General features: G+C 45.3%; 1 protein-coding gene across 1 annotated transcript; it reads left to right on the top strand.

The window, feature by feature from the left end:
* The first annotated feature begins 17,097 nt into the window (after positions 1–17,097).
* LOC138740100 (uncharacterized) lies at positions 17,098–18,666 on the top strand. The gene is made up of 3 exons (XM_069892516.1): positions 17,098–17,120; positions 17,306–17,685; positions 17,771–18,666. Exons 1-3 carry the CDS (start codon positions 17,098–17,100, stop codon positions 18,664–18,666), a joined length of 1,299 nt encoding a protein of 432 aa, XP_069748617.1.
* Positions 18,667–18,972: the final 306 nt, after the last annotated feature.

Here is an 18,972-nt window from a genome sequence, read left to right as displayed (position 1 = left end):
ATCAATATAAATGTGAGCCTTGACGGTGTGGATTTATACTGTGAAAGGTGGGGGGGGGGGGGGGGGATTGTTTTGTTTTTGAAAGGAAAAGTGTGATCATATGTATGTGATAAATTCTCACCTCATCCCTGGTCACATCCAATTAACACCTGTTGTTGGTCTGGATTCCTCCCCATTGTTTCAATTCTGAGACTTTCTGATATTTCTCGCTTCTGCCTTTTCTGATTTCTTTCCCTTTGAAGAAGGGCTTGTCCTGAAACGTCAACAATGTCTTTGACTCCTACAGATGCTGAAAAGACCGGCCGGGTACCTCCAGCATTTTGGTGTGTTTACTACAATCACAGCGTCTGCAGCCCATCATGTTTCTCCATTTCTCCTGACCTTGTACCTTCTCCTATTCAAAGGGAAACACCAGACAGCCAGTCCTCCTCTCCTTTGACCAGGCCATCTTCCAAAGCTTGCCAGCTTGTCCCTCTGGAACCAATCTCTGTGTGTCTCTCTCTCCTCTCTCTCACTCACTCCCTCCAACTCTGAGAGCAAATCCTGACTTTTTTCCTCTCTCTGTCTGCAAAAATCACATGACCTTCCAGGTCAGAAAGTTCTATTTTCCAGACAAAGCTGTTACATTTGTTGCTTTTTCAAACCATCATTCATGAGTCTGAGTCTCTTCCAAAAGCTCCTGCAAACATTCTGTGTTTTAAAGTGTTTGCGTGTGACCTGCTCCAACAAACCTTTCCCAATTTATCTCCCAAACACCTCTATATACTCTGTCACAGTACATTGTCATCTTGGCAGAGAAAGGGCCAGAAGAAGCCAGTAGGCTGCATGAGCAAGTCATGTCCCTCCCTGAGAGACATTGGATTGCACCTATTACATGGACTTTGTGTTAGACCCTGAGCTGTAGAAATGACATTGGCATTGGACGGACTCTATGTGCTTTTAGTTTCACTTGACAGTGGCAACATCACCTTAGCCCCTCCGCCCTCCCAAATTAACAGAAGCAAAACACCTCATTGAGCAGGGGCTTTGGGAGCTTTCATTTAAAAGGACTAATGGGCGAAAAGTCTCGACTCCTCCTGGCTCTTGTTGCAAGGATCCAACACAGGTACTTTTGATGCCCGTTGAAAGTGACTGTGAGCAGGCACAGCATCCTGGTATCGGATGATGGCCCAGGGAAGCTGGGCATCCCGGATATAACCTGGATACATGTCTGCCCCTACCCATGCCTCACCACGAGATACTACAGTGGTGTCCATCTAGACTGGACAACTGCCTGTTCACAGACATTGCGGGTGGAGGGTACTCTCATTTGCCAGCTAACCTGGAGAAACCAGGCATATGAGTCGGTAAGCAGACAAATTCCTTTCTCTGCCCTCCCCTCAGACACTGGGGAGCAGCTCCCACAGAACCCTGCCCCATCGGTAACACAGTGACCCTGTTTGATCAGAGAGGTGGAGCACGGTCTTTGGACTTGATGATATTGCCTCCTCCAACATAAGGAGGGTATGTGAATGTATCAAAACATTGTTGTTTTAAACAAGTTTTTGGTTTTTAGTTCAAATATATACATAACATCATCGCGATTCCAGAGTGATGTGGCTTCCGAGGGATGGAGGGGTGTGTGTGGAGGAGGCGTGGCTATTTAACAACAGCACAGAGGATACTCACTCTCTCTGCCTCATGGTCCGAGCCACAGACACTGCTCCAATGCCAGGTCACTACAGCAGACACCACTTGGGTCAGGTGCACAGCACACTGAGGCAGAGCCGTAGTATTGCTATAGATCAATACTGGCAGTAGAGCCATCGATCTCAGCACTCCATGCGTATATCCCTTCAGGTACTGTGTGGACTAGAGCTGCCTCCCAGCAATTAGCGGTCTGGGGAAGGGAAGGTGTGTACAACTCCTGCCTATAGTGTGTGAATTAGTAATTGTGTACTGTTTAATGTTCTCACGTGTTTCCCGTAACGACTTTCCCACACTCCCTTATAAATTATGTGCATTTTTCCCACATTCTTATTGTGCATGTTTTATTCCTGCTACAATCTCCCACACTCTTCTATTTATTGTTGTGTTAATAAGTTAGATTTGATTAGAAACCCATGTCTCCAGACTCATCTCTCTGTGAACCCATCAAACCTGACACTTTCTCAACAAAACAAAGACACGAGCTGTGGGCCAGATGGCGAAGGGCATCAGGGAAGGGAAGTGAGTCCAGTTACTATTTCAAGGGAGAAGATGGTTAAAAATCTGAATGGTCTAAAGGTGGATAAATCTCCTGGACCAGATGGATCGCACCCTTGGTTCCTGAAAGAGGGAGCAGTAGAGATTATGGAAGCATTGGGAATGATCTTTCAGAAATCAATAGATTCTGGCCTGGTCTCGGAGAAGTGGAAAATAACAAATGTCAGCTCACGATTCAAGAAGTGAGGAAGGAAGCAGGTTGGGAATTATTGGCCAGTGAGCCTGATGTCAGTGGTTGGGAGAATGTTGGAGTCAATCGTAAAGGATGAGGTTAGAAGAACTTGGAGGTACATGACAGGATCAGCCAAAGCAGCAGGGTTTCCGTAAGGGAAAATCTTGTTGACCAACTGTGATAGTACAGATCTATCACCAATGTACATAGTGTATATAGTTACTGTATCTAGACTGTGCTTACAGCGATTGGCTGAGAGCTAAGCCACACCTATTGTTTGGGCCTTAAAGGGTTGTGTCCCTAGCCAGGTCGGATCATTCCGGACTGGTCGGCCACCTGTGAAGAGCTCCGGTCTTTTGCTAATAAAAGCCTTGGTTTGGATCAACAAGTCTTTGGTTCTTTCGACGAGCTCTACACCAACCTGTTGGAATTCTTTGAGGAAGTGACCAGCCGGCTGGATAAGGGAGATGCAGTAGATGTTGTATATTTGGATTTTCAAAAGGCTTTTGACAAGGTGCCACATGTGAGGCTACTGAACAAGGTAAGAGCCCATGTATAACAGGAAACATACTAGTGTGGGGAGAGCATTGGCTGATTGGCAGGAAGCAAAGAGTTGGAATACAGGGATCATATTCTGATTGGCTGTTAGTGGTGTCACAGGGGTGGATATAGGTTCCACTTCTTTTCATGTTGTATGTTAATGATTTGGATTATGGAAGGAATGGCTATGTGGCCAAGTTTGCAGATGATATGAAGGGAGGTGGAGGAGCAGGGAGTGTTGAAGAAACACAGAGGCTGCAGAAGGTCTTAGAAAGATTAGGAGGGAAGGAGTCACATGACGGAGTAGTAGCTTGTCGGGAAAACCAGCCCTCTCCAGAAAAATAGGAAAAAAGTTAGGAAAAAGCAAGGCATAACAAAAATAGAATATAAGAAATAGAAGATAAAGATACAGAGAAGAGAAAGAAGATGGCTTCCAAGAAGGAGAAAATAAGAAGTAAAAAAGTCACCGGAGAAGAAAGAAGAAGGCCTTACCTGCAGGAAGGAACTGGACGCTGTGGTGACAAAGAGCACCTGACCCTCGAGGTCAGTGCCTGCCCTGCGGAGTCACGACCCACCAGCCGGTGCACTACAAAAATGGCTCTCGGAGCCAAACAAAAGTGCTCAAATGCACATGCACAAGGAGTCGCACATGCGCAGTGTGCAATCAAAGGAGAAAGGGTCTCAGCAGAGGAGCGGGCTGTCACAGAGTGAGCAGCTGAGGAATGCCCAATACCAGGGCTCTCAGATGGAGAACAAGGAAGACGGAAGAGGGAGCGATGAAACAGACATGGAAGACAGACGAAGGGAAGACTGACAAGAAGACCAATGTCAGGAAGTACAACAGATGAGCAACCCAAGAGGGGAGGTCCAGCAATAAGAGGCCCAGCAAGAAGAGGCCTGACAAAGAAATACAAGCAGCTCATCAGGAAAAACAGAAGAGACACAGACACAAAGAAGAGAAGAAGACACAAATACAGATACAGACACAGAAGAAGAGGTAGAAGAAAACCAAGATCTTCACAGAGAAATAGAAGGTAAAACTGATGGACAAAGAGAAATAAAAGGTAAAACTGATGAACAGAATATAGATAAAGTCTTTTTTGAAGAACAAATGAGATCAATAAAAGAATGGTTGTCATTAGAATTTAATGCAATTAAAAGGAAAATGAAAAGAACAGAAGATAAAATGCAAAGGTTAGAACAGGTAATGACAGAAATAGGGAAAAGAGCAGAGAATGTGGAAGAGTGGGAAACGGCTGTAGAAATGGAAGTGAATGACTCAAGAGGAAAAATTGGAAAAAAGTGACAAAAAAATGAGAGACACAAGAGTTGTTATCTCAGAAAATTGATTTGTTGGAAAATTACAGTAGGCAGAACAACATAAAAATAGTGGGCCTGAAGGAGGGAGAAGAAGGCACAGACATGAAGGAATTTATAAAAGGATGGATCCCGAAGGTCCTAGGAATAACAAAAATGCAGGAAGAAATGGAAATAAAAAGGGCACACAGAACATTAGCTCCGAAACCACACACATCAAAAACCAAGATCCATCTTAGTAAAATTTTTGAGATACACGACAAGAGAAAATAAACTGGAACGGGCAAGGAATAAAGTTAGAGAAGCTAATAAACGATTAAATAGAAGGATCAAAAGTATATTTTTACTCAGACATAAGTTTTGAACTCTTAAAGAGAAGGAAGGAATTTAATACAGTGAAATCAACTTTATGGTTACATGCTTAAAATATTTAAACCCGGGGAACAAAACAGATTGTTCTCGGATCCAGAAAAAGCGCAAGAATTCACAGAACATTTGCAGGACAGGAGAAGAGATGAAACAATGAAGAACGGCAATGAAGGAAGGGAGAAAGGGGAAAAAAGAGAGAGCTTTATTATATGTGTTTAAAAAAAAAAAGTGTTTTCTGGAGAGAGCTGCGTAGAGGGGGAATAACCATCACTGCAAAATCAGTTGATGCTGCAAACAAGATCACAATCCAAATGAAAAGGGGAGTTGTGGTTGCCAGGCAAGGGATATGGGGAAACTCAGAGGGGGGGGGGGACTTTTGGGGTTAAGGTATTAGTGGATGTGGGAACTGTGGGGGTACTTTATGTCTTAAATGTGTTGTCATACATTAAGTGTCATAAGAGAAAACTAAGAGATAAAAATGGGGAAACGGGGGGTGGAGGTGGCAAAGAGGTAGAAAAGAGGTGTTTGCAAGATATAAGATGGCCATGTTGAACTATATGACTATAAACATTAATGGAATACATAACCAAATTAAAAGGAAGAGGCTACTAAATTTATTGAAGAAGGAAAAAATAGATATAGCATTTGTGCAGGAAACACATCTAACTGAAGTGGAACATAACAAACTAAAAAGAGACTGGGTAGGACACATAATGGCAGCATCCTATAATTCAAAAGCTAGAGGTGTAGCCATACTAGTTAACAAAAATGTACCAATCAAAACAGAGGAGAAAATAATAGATCCAGCAGGGAGGTATGCAATGATAAAGTGTCAGATATATTCAGAATTTTGGAATTTGCTCAATATATATGTGCCTAACAAGGAGGATCAAAAGTTTATGCAGGATTTTTTTTGAAGATTGCAGACACACAAGGAAATATATTGATAGGAGGGGATTTTAACCTTAATTTGGACCCAGTGTTGGATAAAACTGGACAAAAGACAAGTAAAAAGAATAAAGTAGCCAAATTTATGGTTAAATCAATGCAGGAAATGAAAATGAAGACATGTATTCCATTGGAAAAAAATAACATATAATTTAAAAAATAAAGTCACAATATTTGAACAAATTTTGGAACCATACATGGAACATATCAGAGAAAGCTTGCCTACAACCTCCATCCCCTAAAATGAGAATGAAAATGATGATAAGACAAAACGACCAGATTCAGTGTGTAATAAATAGATGACGCATTTTTCTTGTTTATTCCTTTGTGTGAAAATATTGTTTTATGGTTTCATTGTATTATATACGTTGAATATTTATGGGTTTGGGGGGTGGGTATAGGGGAGGGAGGGAAAGGGAAAAACAGGGGAGAAATTACCACTATGTAAATTTAATGAGAGATGTTTGTAAATATTTTGGTTGATATGGTCCATAGTGTGAAAAATTTAAAAAATATATTAAAAAAGACATTAGGAGAAGGGGCAGAGAAGTGGCAAATGAAATATAATATCAGAATGTATACAGTCATACACTTTGGTAGAAAAAAAAATAATCAGGCAGATTACTTTTTAATTGGGGAGAAAATTGAAAATGCTCAGATGCAAAGGGACATAGGAGTCCTCATGCAGGACAGCCTGAAGGTAAACTTGCAGGTTAAGTTGGTGGTGAAGAATGCAAATGCAATGCTGGCAAATTTACTGGAGATAAAGTTAAGATTGATAAATTTTTATCTCAGATAAATTTATCTAGCTTGATGTATCAAGATCAGAAAAGTGTAGATACTACTTTTACAATAAGAGAAATTAATGAAGTTCCATTCATTACAGAATGGAAAATCTCCAGAAGATGGTTTTCTGTCTAAATTTTATAAGAAATTTAAGGATCTTTTAATATCTCCGTTTATGGAAGTGTTAAAGCAGGTGACAAAATCCCATTCTTTATCAGATTATTTTTCAATAGCGATAGTTACAGTTATACCAAAGAAAGATAAAGATTTGTTAAATCCTGCCTTTTATTATCCAATATCCTTATTGAATGTTGATTATAAAATTGATGAAAAATTGTTGTCAAATAAATTATCTAAATATTTCCTTGATTTAATTCATATAGATCAAACAGGATTTATTAGAAAATAATATTCTGCAGACAATATTGCAAGATTAATTAGTGATTGTAGTGTAGCAATAACTTTGGATGCAGAAAAAGCTTTTGATAGATCAGAATGGAATATTTTGTTAAGTATTAGATAAGTTTAGTATTGGTTTTACATTTATAAATTGGGTTAATGCTTTATATAAAATCCTTTGGCAAAAATTATTTCCAATGGCCTAATATCTACCTCTTTTCCATTAACTATGTCAAATCGACCAGGTCATCCTTTGTCCCAGCTTTATTTATTAGAAACATAGAAACATAGAAGATAGGAGCAGGAGTAGGTCATTCGACCCTTCGAGCCTGCTCCGCCATTCAACGAGATCATGGCTGATCTTAAAGTTCAGTACCCATCCCCGCCTTCTCTCCGTAACCTTTAATACCCTTATACTGAAGAAATAGATCTAATTCCCTCTTAAATATATTTAATGAACCTGTCTCTACTGCCCTCTGTGCCAATGAATTCCACAGATTCACCACCCTCTGGGTAAAGAAATTCCTCCTCATCTCGGTCCAAAATGGTTTGCCTATTATCCTCAAACCATGGCCCCGGGTTCTGGATTTTCCCATCATTGGAAATATCCCATTTGCATCCATTCTGTCCAGTCCTGCCAGAATTTTATATGTCTCTATGAGATCCCCTCTCAATCTTCTAAACTCCAGTGAGTACAATCCCAATTTGCGCAATCTTTCCTCATAAGTCATTCCTGCCATTCCAGGTATCAGGTATTATAGCAATTGATTTTTTAGCTGAACTTATTAGACAAGATTCTAAGATTAAGGGAACTAAAATGAATCAGGAATATAAAATTAATTTATATGATGATGATGTTTTATTTAACTGATCCTATAAATTCTTTGTTCCAACTACAGATTAGATTTAAAGAATATGGGTATGTTTCTGGATCTCAAGTTAATTTGGGAAAAAGTGAGATTATGCCCTTAGCTGTGGGTGATTAGGCAGATTGTAAAATGGTCACGAAATTTAGATGGCCAGACATAGGTATTAGAATTGATAATGATTTGAAAAAATTATAAATTGAATTATTTACCTTTGCTTAATAGAATTGTTGCTGATTTTTTTTAAAGTGGAATAATTTACCTATTACTTTAGATGGTAGAGTAAATTGTGTTAAAATGAATGTTTTCCCTAAAATATAATATCTTTTTCAAACAATTCCCATCCCAATTCCTTCAAAAAATTTTAAGGACTTAAACATGGCAGTTAGGAAATTTTTATGGAAAGATAAAATGCCAAGGGTCTCTTTGGAAAAAATTAACTTGGAAGTATGAGTTAAGGAGTTTATGTCTTCCTCATTTTAAGAAATATTATAAAGCAGCTCAATTGTAATTTATAAATGTATTGTTTAGATAATATTCCAGCTTGAGCTTCTACTGAATTTAATGTAATATGAGATATGGACCCCCAGGAGTTTATTTATAAATGGATTTCTAAATTACTATTTGGAAGTAGGGAATCATTTATTTTGAAACATTTGATTGATTTGTAGAATAATATTGATAATGAAATTGGTATGAAAGGTTTAATTTCAATGGTTAACAAATTTTTGAGGATTTGGAGATGGAAGGGTATTAAGAGGAATGAGACTGTTTCGCGGATGGGAGATTTATAATATTTGAAAAAATGAATTTAATGTATGTGGTAATATTTTGTTTTGTTACTATCAAGTTAAAGCTCTTTTTATATGGCAAAATAGGTCCTACTTTTTGTACATTTTATTTATAAATCATACAATCAAAGTACAAACCTATACATATTTTATCCCATATACCCTCAACCCTCCAAGCCTATCCCAGCCATCCCTCCAAGCACTCCTTGAAAATACCCAAAAAAAAAGAAAAGAAAAAGAGATCAACTAACATCACACCCTTCAATCACTTTCCCTGGGGAACACTATCAATGCATGGGAAAGAAAATATTAAAAATTAAATCGCATATATTCCATATATGGGCTCCAAGTTTTAACAAAAAAGGGTAATTATTTCATGTTGTATGTTATCTTTTCCAATGGAATACAAGATCTCATTTCCAAATACTCAAGTTAGTCTAGTTTTTCCAAGTAATTGTGAGACATTTTCTAGCCACAGCTAAAGCCAATCTCAAAAAAGCAATTTGAAATTTATGTAATTTTAACTTCAAATTCAATTTTTTAATATAACCCAAAAAATAATTAATTTTGCTCAAAAAAGATTTAACCGCCTCATATAACTAAACCGAATGTAAAAAAGAACCAACTTCCTTATGGCATCTAAAACATAAATCAGAGGAAATATATTTATATTTCCTTAATTTCTCCAGAGTCAAATATAATTGATGAATAAAATTATAATGAACCAATTGATACCTTACATTTATAATTTTAGTCATACTGATCTCACATATATTTATCCAATCATCCTGAGAAATAGATAACGCCAAATCTTTTTCCCATTTCATTCTGGTTTTATAAACATCCAGTTTAAACATTTTAATCTGTAATAAAGTATACTTTTCAGATATAAATCCTTTCTTGCCACCATCAGTAAGTAAAATTTAAAATTTGGACCATCTCGGTAGCCTTAAGATATGTCCAAAATTGTACAATAATAATGCTTTAACCTGATAATAATAAAGAGTATTTGAATATATTTCATACTTTGCCTTCATTCTTAGAAAGGAAATAAAATAAATAGCTTCATAACAATCTTCCACCAATTTAATTCCTTTCTGATTCCCACAACTTCAAAAGTTGATTATTAACCATGAAAGGAAAAAGCTTATTTTGAAACAAAGCAGTTTTAGCTGAAATTTTACTCCAAACCAATAGTTTCATTCTTTTTATTCTATAATTCCATTAAATGTTTTAACAGAGGTAAATTATAATTACTTAATAACTGAGAATTCCATCAATAAATAAATTGATCCATCTTCTTCTCATCAATCTGAGATAATTCAATATTAGCCCATGTCAAAGGATTATCCACTTGAAACATCGTATTGAAAAATTTCAACTGAGCTGATTCATAATTATTTTGAAAATTAGGAAGTTATAAACCTCCTATGCATATTTCCAAGTTAATTTCTGTAGTGATACCCTCACCATTTTATCTTTCCACAAACATTTTCTCACCAAAGTATTAAGATCTTTAAAAAAAAAACTTTTGAGGAGTCCTACAAGGAATAGACTAAAAAAAGATATTGAATTCGGGTATATTCATTTTAATACAATTAACCTGTCCTGTCAACGTTATAGGTAAATCCTTCCACCGATTCAAATCATACTTAATTTTAGACATTAAAGGTAGGTAATTTAATTCAAATAAATGATTATAATTACTATCCTGTGGCGGCTCACCACAAGGCAGGTGAACCAGCCCCATTTGTAAACAACGCGGTGGGGTAGCCGGCCAAAATGGTGCCATCGGGGGTTTTTCCTTCCTCCCAGCACGGGATTCAGAAGCCCGTGCTAGGGGACCACATGATGCCTGGGTGACATCAGTGCCCTCCAGCGCGTTTCTCAGCCAGGTTCGGGCTGGGAGTATAAGTGCAGCCCAGCAGCCTGGAATAAACTAGTCTGCTCACTGAGCTCAACCCGTCTGGTTGTGTGTGTTCTTTCAGGATCAGTGTAGCTGCCCCTACAATTGGTGACCCCGACTGGTTCAAACATCTTTAAACCCATCATGAGTGAGCCTGGGATCAGCGCTATAGCCGTGAAACTGCCTGAATTCTGGGTTCAGGAGCCGGAGACCTGGTTCGGCCATGCGGAGTCTCAGTTTCACCTCCGCCAGATTTTGTCCGACACAACCAAATTCTACCATGTGGTCACTGCCCTGGACCAGGCCACCGCCAGACGCATGCTGCACCTTATTCAACACCCACCTGCCAAAGACAAATATGAGACCATCAAGCAAGTGCTTACTGGATCCTTCGGACTATCCAGGCACCAGCAAGCCACTCAGATGCTGCACCTCGACGCCTTGGGGGGCAGATCCCCAATGGAGCTGATGGACGAGAAGCTTGCGCTCATGGGTGATCACACCAACTGGCCACTCTTTGAGCTCATTTTCCTCGAACATATGCCCAGGGACATCCGGACGCTTCTGGTCCAAGAGAGCTTCACCGACCCAAGGAAGGTTGCCCAGAAGGCCCAACAGCTATGGCTCGGATGATTCCCGCAGGGCTCAGCAGTCCAGCAGGTCACGAGGCATGGGCACAACCACGCCAAGCCCGCCCCTAGCACTGCGGTAGAGCATCCAGCACCTGCAGGGCCCCCCAAGAGCATAACTAAGGCCACAGTATCCGCTCCAGGCCTCTGCTTCTACCACCAGCACTGGAGAGCTAAGGCTCAGAAGTATCATCAGCCCTACTCGTTCCAGGGAAATGACCAGGCCGGCCGCTGTTAATGGCTGTGGCGGCTGGCAAAAGACACAGCCTCCTCTACCTGCGGGACTCAGTCAGCGGCCGGCGGTTCCTCATTGACACTGGAGCCCAGATCAGCGTCATCCCAGCCACGGCCATTGAGTCCAGGAACTGACCTCATGGACCTCCCTTCCGTGCAGCCAACACAACAGAAATCCAGACATATGGAGACAAGGCAGTCCACTTCCAGATCAACCAATGAAATTGTGCGTGGAGGTTCACTGTCTCGTTCCTCCTGACCACCATCCTGGGTGCAGACTTCCTCCTCGCACACAGGCTTCTGGTGGACATTCGAGGTAGGTGCCAGGTAGACACCCGTACCAACCAGACCATTTGCCTTGATGCCTCCCACTCAGAGCAACTGCAGATGACCATGATCAACACGCCCAGAGACGAGTTCCAGTGAATCCTGGACAAGTTCCCAACACTCCTCAAGCCACAGTTCTCCGCTGCCTCGCCACACCACAGGGTGTTCCACCACATCCCCACCCAGGGCATGCCAGTTCATGCCAAGGCACACTGGCTCCCATCTGATAAGCTCCAGGTAGTGAAGGAGGAGTTTTTGTATCTGTTGGAACTGGGAATCATTTGGCGATCCGACAGCTCGTGGGCCTTGCGCTCCACCTGATCCCAAAAGCCTCCGGTGGCTGACGTCACTGCGAAGACTATCAATGGCTCAACGAGCCAACAGTTCCTGACCATTACCCCCATCCCTCAAATCCAATACTTTATGGCCAACCTGCACAGTGCAAGGGTTTTCTCCAAGGTTGACCTGGTACACGGATAATATCAGATCCCGGTGCACCCTGAGGACATACCCAAGACAGCCATCATCACCCCCTTTGACTTGTTTGAATTCCTGTGCATGCCATTCAGGCTCAAGAATGCCGCTCAGACCTTCCAGCACCTCATGGAGTCTGTGGGCAGGGACTTGGATTTCGTCTTTATTTATTTGGATCGCCATCAAGGACTGGGCGCAACACAAGGCCCACCTACGTGCTCTTTTCTCCCGGCTGGCCAACTTTGGGCTTGCCATCAACCAGGCCAAGTGCCAGTTCGGGAAAGAGTCCATGCAGTTTCTTGGCCATACCATCATGGCTGAAGGAGCCACACCCACTGCTGCGAAGGTCACTGCTATCAGGGAGTTCCCACACCCGTACAGCCTCAAGGAGCTGCAGGAGTTCATGGGTATCATCAACTTTTACAACTGCTTCATCCTGAGAGCTGTGCGCATCATGCAGCTGCTGTTCGCCCTCATCGTAGCCAAGCACAAAACGCTCGCTTGGAACCCAGAAGCCTGCACCGCATTCGAGGCCACCAAGGATGCCCTCACGAAGGCTGCCATGCTCACCCACCTGCACACTGACCTGCATATGGCACTCTCTGTCGATGCCTCTGCCAAAGCCGTCAGTGCCATCCTGGTGCAACAGGTGAATGGACATTGGAAGCCGCTGGCATTCTTCATCCACCTGCTCCACCCACCAGAACGCAAGTATAGTGCCTTTGACCGCGAGTTACTGGGCATGTACCTGGTGGTGCGGCATTTCTACTATTTTTTGGAGGGGAGGATTTTTACCATCTTCACCAACCACAAACCCCTCACCCAGTCGCTCGCGATGGCAAAGGATCCCTGGTTGGCCTGCCAGCAGCATCACCTCTCCTTCATGTCAGAATTTACCACTGACATTCGGCACAAGGCGGGGAAGGACAATGTGGTTGCTGATGCACTCTTGTAACCAGCTATCTGTGCGCTGATGCCCGGACTCAATTTTGACCAGCTCGCCTGGGACCAGAAGTCTGATGAGGAGACAGGAGCCTTCAAGACCGCCATCATGGGCCTGCGGTTCCGAAACCTCCCACCATCCTGTGTGATATCTCCATAGGCACCCCGCGACCAGTGGTTCCCCACCAGTGGCACAGGCAGATCTTCTGTCACATCCACGACCTTTCACATCCGTCCATCAGGTCCATGGTCTGGATGGTGGCAGAATGGTTCATATGGCATGGGCTGCGGAAGCAGATCGTGGGCCAGAACATGCATCCATTGCCAGACGTCCAAGGTACACATGCACATCAGGGCACCCATACACGAGTTTGAGCACGTCCGGAAATGATTCAGCCACATTCACATAGACATCATTGGGCCCTTACCCGTTTCACGGGGCAACCATTACCTGTTTACGATGGTGGACCGCACCACTCGCTGGCCCGAGGGGATCCCGATGCCAGATGCCTCCGCCAACTCCTGTTCCCAATCACTGTTCCATGGTTGGGTCACCCGGTTCGGCGTCCCAGGTCAACTTACCTGCGATCAGGGCACCCAGTTCTCATCTGCCCTCTGGGCACAGCTCGCCAACAGGTTGGGGATCCAGCTACACCGCACCACGACCTCCCACCCGCAGGCCAATGGACTGGTCAAACATCTGCACCGCCACCTTAAGTCAGCACTCATGGCCCACCTCACCCGTCCCGACTGGGCAGATTAACTGCCTTGGGTGCTCCTGGGCATCCGCTCCACTCCCAAGGAATATCTGCAGGCATCATCAGCTGAGCTGGTCTATGGTGCGCCACTGGCACTACCTGATGAGTTCGTCAACACACCTCACAATCCCCAGTAGTCGCCGCACGAACTACTTCCTCATCTTAGGGCATACTTGGACTCGTTCAAACCCCCACTGCCACCCAGGCATGGCACCCGCCCGCCTCACGTTCCAGGTGAACTGCTTTCTGCAGAGTACATTTTCATTCGGCGGGGCCCAACCACGGCACCTCTGCAGCAACCATACGAAGGGCCGTACAGAGTTGTACATCATTCTGGCTCTATGTTCATGCTGGACATTGGTGGCAGGCAGAAGCTGTTTACCGTGGACAGGTTTAAGCCAGTGCATCTCGATCCCACAGAGTCCATGGTCTTAGCCCAGCCCAAGAAGCGAGGCTGCCCGGCGAAAAAGGACACAGGCATCAGTTCTGGGGGGGGAGGAGGGCTGTGTGGTGGCTCACCACTAGGCAGGTGAACCAGCCCCACTTGTAAGCCACGCAGCAGCCAAAATGGCGCCATCGGGGGTTTTCCCTTCCTCCCAGCACAGGGCTCAGAAGCCCGCGCTGGGGGACCCTGTGACGCCCGGTTGACATCAGCGTCCTCCAGTGCAGTTCTCAGCCAGGTTCGAGCTGGGAGTATAAGTGCAGCCCAGCAGCCTGCAATAAACGAGTCTGCTCACTGAATTCAACCCGTCTGGTTGAGTGTGTTATTGCAGGAGCAGAGGAGCTGCCGCTTTCTTCTTCTTCTTTCTTTCTTTCTTTGGCTTGGCTTCGCGGATGAAGATTTATGGAGGGGTAATGTCCACGTCTGCTGCAGGCTCGTTGATGACTAACAAGTCCGATGCGGGACAGGCAGACACGGTTGCAGCGGATGCAAGGGAAAATTGGTTGGTTGGGGTTGGGTGTTGGGTTTTTCCTCCTTTGTCTTTTGTCAGTGAGGTGGGCTCTGCGGTCTTCTTCAAAGGAGATTGCTGCCTGCCAAACTGTGAGGCGCCAAGAGCCCCTCCACTAGTCATCAACCTCCAGGCAGAATACATTCCTTCCACTACTACTCTCTGCTTTCTACAATCCTGAATCCACACAGCCAGGTTCCATAGATGCTATGTCTCATGACTTTCTGAACAAGTAAACAATGCTTTACCATGTAGAATACATCTACCACCCGATCCTCATCCATTTCCTTTGTTTCCTCCTCAAAAACCTCAATTAGGTTTGTGAGGCACGTCCTTCCTCTCACAGAGCCACGGTATCCCTGAGAATACTCCTCTAAATGCATGTAAATCCTGTCCTTAAGAATCCTCTCCAATAGTTTACACACCACTCATGTAAGATTCACCGGTCTGTCATTCCCAAGATCTTCCGTTACCTTTTTTAAATAAGGTGACTACATTTGCCAATCTCCAATCCTCCTGCACCTCCCCTGTGGCCAAGGTATACATTTTGTCCAGCCGTGGGGACTTATCTATCTTAATGTTTTTAAGAAGCTCCAGCAGTTCCTCTTCCTTAATCTCAATGTCATCTTGCACACAAACTTATTCTAGTCTGAGCTCTCCCTGAGGAAGATCTTATTCTTTGGTGAATAATGAAGTAAAATATTCATTTAGGACCTTCCCAAACTCCTCCTTTGTCCATTCTCGACATCCTTCTATTCTTCACATCTTGGTGTTTTCCTTCCTACTTGCCAAGACCTTCTTGTCCCCCCTTTGAGCTCTTCTAAGTCCTTTCTTCAGTTCCTCCCTGGCTCCCACATATTTCTCATGAACCCTTCCTGTATTTTGCTTCCAAAATGTAATGTATGCTTCCTTCTTCCTCTTGTCCAGCTGCCTCGCCTTGTTTTTCAACCAGTTTCATATTTGTACCATCTTTTCCTTGTCCCAGTGGGACAAACCTATCCGGTACCCTGCACAAGTGGTTCTTAAACTTCCTCCAAATTAGTTCTGTGCTTTCACTCAGAACATTTACTCTCCCTCGTTCCTAACTCATCCCATGGTAATTATCCCTAACCCAATTAAACACAATTTTATGTTTTTATCCTTTTCCATGGCTATGCTGAAGCTCAGGGTGTTGTGGTCAGTCTCCCCCACCGAGAGGTCCGCCCCCTGACCAGGTTCATTCCCCAGAACCAGATCCAGTCTGGCCTCCCCTCTAGTCAGCTGGTCCACACAGTCAGGAATCCTTCTTGAACAACCTGACAAATTCAGCCCCATCTCTCCCTCTTGCAGTCAGGAGGTGCCAGTCAATATTAGGGAAGTTGAAATCACCCATAACTACAACCCTGTATTTCCCACCATTCCAAAGTACCTGCTGATCTGCTCCTCGGGCTATTTGGGGACCTATAGACAACTCCCAGTAATTGCTCCTTTCTATTTCTTCCACTTCCACCCACATCAACTCAGTAGACCCTCCCTCTGCAACCTCCTCCCTTTCTACAGCCGTGATACTATACCTGAGCAGTAATTCTATTCCCCACACACTCCAACTTTTCTACTTCCCATCATATTCTTTTTAAACCCTGAAAACCCAGTACCTGCATCAACCAATCCTGCACTTCCTCCAGCCAAGTTTCAGAAACGGCCAGAACCTCATAGTTCCACGTACTGATCCAAGCTCTAAGTTCATCCTCTTTATTCCTAATACCCCCAGCACTGAAATACACATTTCAACTCCTCAACTTGTCTCCTTTTATGTTCGGTACCCTGCCTGTCCTTCCTCACCAACACAGAGCATTAAGCTTTTGTCCTTCTACCCTAATCTTTCCCCTCACATTCCAATTCCCATCCCCCGCCAGGCTAGTTTAAATCCTCCCCAAAAGCTCCAGCAAACCTGCCCACCAGGATATTGGTCCCCATCCAGTTCAGGTGCAGCCTGACCTTTTTGTACAGGTCAGACCTTCCCCAGAAGAGATCCCAATGATCCAGAATTCTGAAACCCTGCCCCCAGCACCAACTCTTCAGCCACACATTAATCTGCCACAACTTCCTGTTCTCTGGTGCGTGACACGTGCAACAATCCTGAGATGACCTTCCTGATGTTCTGTTTTTTAAATTCTTTCCTAACCCCTTATATTTCCTCCTCAGGACCATGTCCCCACTCCTATCTATGTCATTGGTCCCCACGTGGATGACATCCAGCTGCTCACCCTCCCCTCCAAAAAGCTGTGGACTCGATTGCGCACGTCCCTGACCCTGGCACATGGAAGGCAACAGACCATCCTGGAGCCCCGATCTCATCCAGCAAACTTCCTATCTGTTCACCTAACTAGTGAGTCCCCAATCTCTTTCACTATCCTCCTCTCTTCTCTTCCCTTCTTTAATGAAGGGTCAGACTCTGTACCAGACATGGCCTTTACAACTTGTCCCTGGTAAATTGTCCCCAAATGGTTGACATTGTTGAGGGGAGCAGCCACAGAGATGCTCTGCACTGACTACCTACCGTGTATACCCGTGTAATCAATACAATGTAATAGTAAACCCCTCCCCTTATTTTTGACCCCAACTGCCCACCCATCCGAGCTCCCAACACCCCAACCTTGGATCCTCGCCCCAGTTGCCCACCCTCTGGAGCTCCCAGTGCCCTGAGTGCAGACCCACACCACAGCTGCCCACCCCCTAGAGCTCCCAGTGCCCCGAGTGCAGACCCACACCCCAACTGCCTGCCCATACAAGCTCCCAGCACCCCAACCTTGGATCCTTGCCCCAGTTGCCCACACTCTGAAGCACCCAGTGCGGACCCACGCCCCAGCTCCCCACCCTCTGGAGCTCCCTGTGCCTCAGGTGTGGACCCAAGTCCCAGCTGCCCACCCTCCAGAGTTCCCAGTGCCCCAAATGTGGAACAACGCCCCAGCTGCCCACCCTCTGGAGCTCCCAGTGCCCTGAGTGCAGACCCACGCCCCAGCTCCCCACCCTCTGGAGTTCCCAGTGCCCCAAGTGTGGACCCACACCCAAGTTGCCCACCCTCCAGAGCTCCCAGATCCCCAAGTGTGGACCCACACCCCAGCTGCCCACTCTCCAGAGCTCCCAGTGCCCCAAGTGTGGACCCACACCCCAGCTGCCCGCTCATCCGAGCTCCCAACACCCCAATCTTGGATCCTTGCCCCAGCTTCCCACCCTCTAGAGCTCCACAGTGCCCTGAGTGCAGACCCACACCCCAACCTCCCACCCTCTGGAGCTCCCAGTGCCCTGTGCAGACCCACACCCCAACTGCCCGCCCATCCAAGCTCCCAACACCCCAACCTTGTATCCTTGCCCCAGTTGCCCACCCTCTGGAGTTCCCAGTGTGGACCCACGCCCCAGCTCCCCACCCTCTGGAGCTCCCAGTGCCCAAAGTATGGACCCATGCCCCAACTGCCCGCTCATCCGAGGTCCCAACACCCCAACCTTGGATCCTTGCCCCAGCTGCCCACCCTCCAGAGTTCCCAGTGCCCCATGTTGACCCACGCCCTAGCTGCCCACCCTCCAGAGCTCCCACTGCAGACCCACACACCAGCTGCCCACCCTCCAGAGCTCCCAGTGCCCCAAATGTGGAACCACACCCCAGTTGCCCACTCTCTGGAGCTCCCAGTGCCCCGAGTGCAGACCCACTCCCCAAATGCCCGCCCATCCAAAATCCCAACACCCCAACCTTGGATCCTCGCCCCAGCTACCCACCCTCCAGAGCTCCCAGTGCCCCGAGTGCAGACCCATAACCCAGCTGCCCACCCTCTGGAGCTCCCAGTGCCCAAACTGTGGACCCATGCCCCAGCTGCCCACCCTCCAGAGCTCCCAGTGGCCCGACTGTTGACCCTCACCCCAGCTTCCCCCCCTCTGGAGCTCCCAGTGGCCCGACTATGGACCCTCACCCCAGCTGCCCACCTTCCGGAGCTCCCAATGACCCGACTGTGGACCCTTGCCCCAGCTGCCCAACCTTGAAAGTTCCAACAACCCAACCTCAGATCCTTGCCTCAGCCACCCACCCATCCAAGCTCTCAATGCCTTGAACAACGCAGGTACCTACCATGGTCAAAAGTTTGAACCACGTAAAGGTCAACCCTCCAAATTTGATCTGGAAAATTGGTCCAAAAAAAAATTAAACGATTACACGAATTTATCGGTATTCCTCCTCCCTCTCCCAACAGTCACCCAGTTACCTGCCTCTCAGGTGTGACTGTCTCCTTATAGCTTCTGTCTATCACCACTTCTTCCTTCCAAATAATTGAGTTCATTCAGCCCCAGTTC

Source organism: Narcine bancroftii, chromosome 7, assembly GCF_036971445.1.
Source record: "Narcine bancroftii isolate sNarBan1 chromosome 7, sNarBan1.hap1, whole genome shotgun sequence".
In the NCBI taxonomy this organism is placed as follows: Eukaryota; Metazoa; Chordata; class Chondrichthyes; order Torpediniformes; family Narcinidae; genus Narcine; species Narcine bancroftii.
Note: the sequence above shows the minus strand (reverse complement) of the source record. Positions and strands in the feature narration are given on the sequence as shown.

Excerpts from the sequence above, each read along its gene's own strand:
- LOC138740100 (XM_069892516.1), top strand. The coding sequence starts at position 17,098 with ATGGCCTTTACAACTTGTCCCTG. Across the intron at positions 17,121-17,305 it reads GCCTTTACAACTTGTCCCTG|TTGCCCACCCTCTGGAGCTC; the intron begins GTAAATTGTCCC and ends TCCTCGCCCCAG. Across the intron at positions 17,686-17,770 it reads TGGAGTTCCCAGTGCCCCAA|AGCTCCCAGTGCCCCAAGTG; the intron begins GTGTGGACCCAC and ends CCCACTCTCCAG.